The sequence below is a fragment of the Rhea americana genome, unplaced genomic scaffold (genome assembly GCF_003343005.1).
Source record: "Rhea americana isolate MKP2758 unplaced genomic scaffold, rheAme1 scaffold_482, whole genome shotgun sequence".
Classification (NCBI taxonomy): Eukaryota; Metazoa; Chordata; class Aves; order Rheiformes; family Rheidae; genus Rhea; species Rhea americana.
Window position 1 is genome coordinate 18,103 of NW_028186626.1, and position 5,493 is coordinate 23,595.

Here is a 5,493-nt window from a genome sequence, read left to right on the forward strand (position 1 = left end):
CCAYGGGTTTGCCAGCAGGATTCGCCATGCTGTTTTCCAAACACATGGCACTGCCTGTGTTTGTTACTGGTTCTGGTTACTCACACTGCATTGCATGCAACGCAGAAAAATGCTAAGTTTTCTGCAAGCTGAAAATGCACACTTGAAGCAGGGGGTTGCCGGGAGCTTTGCAGCTGCCGTTTTGCTCCCGGTTAAAGCCATGCACATCCCCGCAGAGGGAGCTGCAGTGCTTGCTGCATGCCACGGTCAGTGAACTACTCTGCACGCAGGCTGGAAACTACCTGAGTGTCTTACGGGCCGGCAGCTATCGCAGCCACAGTTCGTCACGTCTGCTGTGAATTCACCAGGGACGTACCAGCTCCTCGGGAAATCCCGGAGGCGGAAAGCGCGCGCGGTGGGAGGGAACGTCCCTGGGGTCAGCGCTGCGGGAGGAGGTTACACTGAGCTCCGGCAGCTGAAGGCATTAGGAACTAAACCCTGGGCAACCGGGCAGCTCGGACACGGAATGAACCTCGGTGAACGTGGCGTCTCCTTCCCACCGTCCCCGTGGCTGGGTCAGGGCCTCATCCTGCTGTTAGACAACCGCACAGCCAAGCTAACGTGCTTCGTGGGGCCCGGGCTTCATCTAACTGCAGATTAAAGAGATGTTCACTAGAGCCCAACGTTCACACAACTAGATTTATCTAGTCATCCCCCGGAGATATTTTTTATTTATATTTTTTCCCCCTTTGCATCAAGGCAGATGATTGTTTGAGGTTTAAAATCATCTACCACTTGGATACTTTTCCATAATGAAGCATGATTGGGACAGAYGTAATCAGTCCTTTTCTGGAGAAATGAGAGGGTTGGAAGCGAACATTAAGCGATTCATCAGGTTAGGAGCTCTCCTCACATCTCTGTCCTGTTTGCTTAATTCTTTCAAGCTTGAAAATAATACTTTGCTTGTGTTCCTCTTTCTCGAGAAATCAGATTCTGATACAAACGGAGCAGGACACAAATGAGTTTATTTGTTTTGCTATTTCAATACAAGAGTCCATGTAACTCTGACAACAATTTCTCACAATAGTATATAAAAAAGAGGTGAAYAGACTCATTCTTTTAGCTGCTTCAAAACACTTGCAGAAGTTCCAGGTTCTAGAAGATTGATGTGTCCTCCTGGATCTTTGCACCATTGCTCGCTACATGGTATTGTCTTTTTTTTATCAAGTTGTTGGAGTCAGCTAGGAAAGCGCAGATCTGCGGGCCCACAAGAGAAATTAAACATCCTAGAGAGAAGTCTGTTCAGGCCCATGCAGCTTCAGCTGAAGCTTTCTAGACTGGTTTTGACTCGTTCCATCTCATGCAAAAAACTGTAGAACTGGGGCAAAGTTAACTCTAGAAAAGAGAGASACAAACTTAGGATTTCAAGATACGCTTCCAACACCAGAAAAGCCATTCTGGCACTACTGCAGGACAACTTCCATTCACCTAAGCTAAGCAGGGTTAGGTGTTTTGACTCTTGGCACCCGCTGCTTTACTGCATGGGGACTCCAGCCTACGATGTTCATAAAACGAACTGACTCTTTGGGATTTTTTTCTTCTTTACTTTCTTCTTCTGCCATGCTACTTTTTGACTGCTTTTGACAGCTCTATGGCATATCTATATTTACTTATGCAAAGATACAGAGGCTGCCCCAAATTAGCGTTCCTAAGCATTTCCCAGAGCGACTGCGGCAGGGAGAGGCCGAGGCTGAAGAGCCGCCAGCAGCGGTGCTCCCGCAGCGACCCGCGCCGGGCCCGCTCCCAGGGCTCCCGCACCTCCGCGGGCGCACACAGCCTCTCCGAGGTGCAACTCGGCTCTCACACGTTCAAGGATTTGCTTCTCTTCTAGAACAGTTAACTTACCTATGTATACATTTTCCATTTGGCTCCCTTTTTTGATCACCAGCTTCAGCTTGGGAGGAGAAAAAGCAGAGATGTTCTCGTTAAGCTAGGCCTGTGTTCCAAGCATCGTGAGAAGAYGGTCTGCTGTGAGCTTCAGACAGCGTGGGCTGCTGAGAGGCACGTGCATTTCTGACGGGCTTTTGGGGAAACGCCACTGCAGGAATAGAGTCCTCAGGCCCGGGGGGGCTCTCTGGAACTCCTTAAAAATGATCCCTCCCCCCAGCGACCTTTGCTAGACTGAGCTTTTTGACCAGCGTTTAGAGTGGGCTGCGCTTCTGCGATGCACGACGCCTTCAGAAGAGCAACAACCAGCAGCGTGCCCGCGCTCGCTCGGCGGCCGCGCCGCGAAGAGCCGAGGACACGCGCCGTCCCAGGAACCCGGCTCTGCGCTACCTGCCTGGTCGTACGCTGTGCCTCAACCGCGCTATAACCCGAACTCTCTGAGGCAGGAGACTTACCTGTAAGAAGATACTTCCCACTTTTTCCAGTTCACTGCTCCCAGCAGTCACTAGGAGTCAGAAARAAGAGAAGGGAGACGATCTGTTACCTAAACTGTGAAATAAGAAGTTCTTTGGCCGAGAGCTGCTGCTGTGTTTCAGTCTCTGCGCCCTGCAGGCTTCCCACCCTGCTCAGTTTAGGGTTTAGCTCTGTTACCTCCGAACTTCCACTCCATGTCTATCAGCTGGTTAATCATCAGCGTCTGACCAACAGCCAGGCGTGTCAGAGTGGGGGAATTCAGCTTCCACTGCAAGAGCAAAAGACCCACGAGCAATCAGTTCGGGATGTTCTATTTCTCTGTATCTATTTCTCTGTACCTGAGCTCTATTTACATTACTTGGAAGTTCAGCATAAACCCGAAGCTAGCTTAAATCACAGCRGAAGTGCAAAGTGGGTATATGGAAGGCACGAACTAATGCGGACGGGAGGGCTCTCAAACATCTCTGAGTCCTGCTAGGACTCATCTGCCTCRTCGCTTCTGGAAATCAAAACTTTTGTTTTGTTGGTTTGACCACTGGTTCAGTGCACAATACTGTGCAAGAAGTCACGGGTTCGTGCAACCCCTGGGCTCGAAGTATATGAAGGAGAAAAGCAATCAAATGAAAGCAACCCAGAATTACAGGAGTCAGTAAACCTGTGCGGTACAGGCCACTCCAAACCAGAAGTATCATCAGACAAAGTGTTTCTTATCGGTTATCCTAGGATCTTCAGCACCGGATTCTGAGCTGGTTTTGAAGCAACTGCCCAAAGTGCTGGTACATCCCATTATCACATCGGTGTTTTTACAAGTTCCTACTCCAAGGCTGTTTTTTTGGTAATTTAGAAATAAACAAAAAATATAAATACCTGTTCTGCAAAATAACTGGCTTTCTCTTCACTGAGTCCTGCGGGAGAAACCACATGAGATTATTAAATGATAAATATTAATTAGCTTTTATTTAGTGAAAGTCAGGTGACCTACCTAAAGCAATAAAATCTGCCCTGACTTGCTCAGAAGACAGATTCCTCTTCAGGGCACCTGAATAAACAACGCAAAGAAGAAAAATCAGTTTTTACCGAGTCAAAACAGTATTTACCGAGTCAAATAAATGCAGAGATGGAGACACTGCGATAGAAAGACTCTGTTCTTGGACTGTTTTGAAACAAACCACAGTTTGCCAAAATAGGAAACGAGTTGCCTCTACCGAACCCTTGCAGATGCCAGCGCTTTAGAAGTCAGACCTGTGTGTAAGTGCCCGAGAGAGAGATTTCCTTGCAGGTGGCCACAGCAGCAGCCTTGTTTTGAAGTTTCRGCTCTTTCCCCTACAGAGGATTTGCTCGGTAAAGGGGAACCGCTGAGGCCGGCAGGCTGCGAGCRTGTCCTACCCACGGCGTTTTGGGCGATGGGTGCGAACCTGGGCGCGCAGCACCTTCGCCGCRGTGCCTGCCTCCCCCGTGCCGGGGCTGGCGGCACACGGCAGGTTACGAGGATCCCGCGCTCCAAAGGCAGAAGCGGGAATCTCAAATTCCAGGGGACCGCCGGCCCCATGTGGCTTTGTAGCTGTGCGGCACGTAGGCAAAGTTATCTGCTGTCGTGTGGTCTGACAYGTCTGCGGCATCCCAGAGCTAACCAAAGGTACGGAGGGATTGGAGCTAGTGCACGGGGACAGGAGCTCCGAGGCGAGACCGAACGCACCCGCTCCCGAAACAGGAGGGGGGAAAACGCCGATTCCAGACGAAATGCCTACAAGACAGGTGTAGGAAAGGAAATTATTCAGAGCTTTTTCTGGACAGAAGAAATGGCCCAAAGTAGTAGGATGAAAATTTAGACCTGAAAAGGGTCGTGCACAGCTGCGAGGAGAGCTATGGGAAACCCAGGCCTGAGGGGTAGTAGCAAGAAGACTATTAATAACAGGAGGATCGATAGGATGGCGGTCGGCGCGTTATCCCGGCAGCCGCACAAACGGCACGAGAGCCTGATCGGGGTGTTCGAGGGGAACTCCCCTCTCCCTCCCTCCCTACGAATGAGAAATTGCTAGACACACACGCGTTCTCTAAAACAAGACTTCAAGGACAGATGCCTCGTTTACGTGACCTGGAACCACGCCGGTTCCCAGCCCGCTCGAGAGAGGTGTGAACACCGTCTCCTCCGTGTCAAGCAGCACTTTGTCCTTGTGGGATTTACCCTCCTGGGTCACTTAGGCGGTAGCTCCCATGAACATTTACTGCCAACAGAAGTTTGAACTGGTGGTACAAAGCATGCGGATTTATAGGTTAGATCAAGCTCTGCCACTGTCACACAAAATGTTGTGTGTGCATTTAGCAAAAAGATTTTTAAGTGAGTTTAATTAAACCTGTGAAACTTGTGTGCAGATTCTGTAAAGAAGACAGAGTCTGAGTCAGGGATACTTCAACGGGAGGGTGGTTTGGGAATTTCTTGACAACTCATTTTTGATTCTTAAATACCAAGTCATTTATTAGCTACCATTARCACTTACCGTGCCAATCAAATGCACCATAGTAGGGAATGCCCACAGGGGCTTGAGCAGCGTGCAGGAACGGACACAACAGTTTGGTCACAGGTGCACACATATCACTCACCATTAGGTACCAGAAGAATACTTTTGACGATGTTTTTCAGAGGGCCTAAGCTGATTTTATTYATGGTGGCAAAGTCTGAGAGCTGAGCCAGAAACCTTTCCACCTGGTCACGAGAAAAAGCAAACGCGCCTTACTGCTGCGCGCGCCCCGCCAGCGCGCCCCGCGGGGTGCTCCGCGCCTGCCTCACCTCCTTGGGCTCCGTCAGGAAGCGGAAGAGCACGTCGGTCAGCGCCGCGAATTGCTGCGACGAGCGGGAGGGTGTCAGGAGCCGGGCGGGAGCAGGGTGCGGTGCGCAGCGCCCCGCCGCGCTGCGGGGAGCCGCKCTCCTGCCCCACCTAGCCCCCCAACCTGCCGAGCGGCGGGAGCATCTGCTCCTGCGCCTCGAGAGCCGCACGGAGCGGCTCAGCTAGCCCGGGAAGGGCGCAGAGCGCGTTAAGGGCCCCGTTACTGCCCCCCGGCCCCCGAGCCGCAGCGCCCGCCCGCGCCGCGGGG

At 51.3% G+C, this 5,493-nt stretch overlaps 1 protein-coding gene across 1 annotated transcript in view; it reads right to left on the reverse strand.

The window, feature by feature from the left end:
• Nucleotides 1-984: 984 nt before the first annotated feature.
• COMMD7 (COMM domain containing 7) overlaps nucleotides 985-5,493 on the reverse strand; it is a 5,778-nt gene continuing 1,269 nt past the window's right edge. Inside the window, exons 2-9 of the mRNA XM_085316984.1 lie at nucleotides 5,189-5,407; nucleotides 5,002-5,104; nucleotides 3,383-3,439; nucleotides 3,268-3,305; nucleotides 2,578-2,668; nucleotides 2,382-2,431; nucleotides 1,885-1,933; nucleotides 985-1,374 (exon numbers count right to left, since the gene is read on the reverse strand). Of these exons, the coding sequence (XP_085173110.1) occupies nucleotides 1,298-1,374; nucleotides 1,885-1,933; nucleotides 2,382-2,431; nucleotides 2,578-2,668; nucleotides 3,268-3,305; nucleotides 3,383-3,439; nucleotides 5,002-5,104; nucleotides 5,189-5,407 (684 nt within the window). The 3' untranslated portion in view covers nucleotides 985-1,297. The remainder of the gene's footprint in view (nucleotides 1,375-1,884; nucleotides 1,934-2,381; nucleotides 2,432-2,577; nucleotides 2,669-3,267; nucleotides 3,306-3,382; nucleotides 3,440-5,001; nucleotides 5,105-5,188; nucleotides 5,408-5,493) is intronic.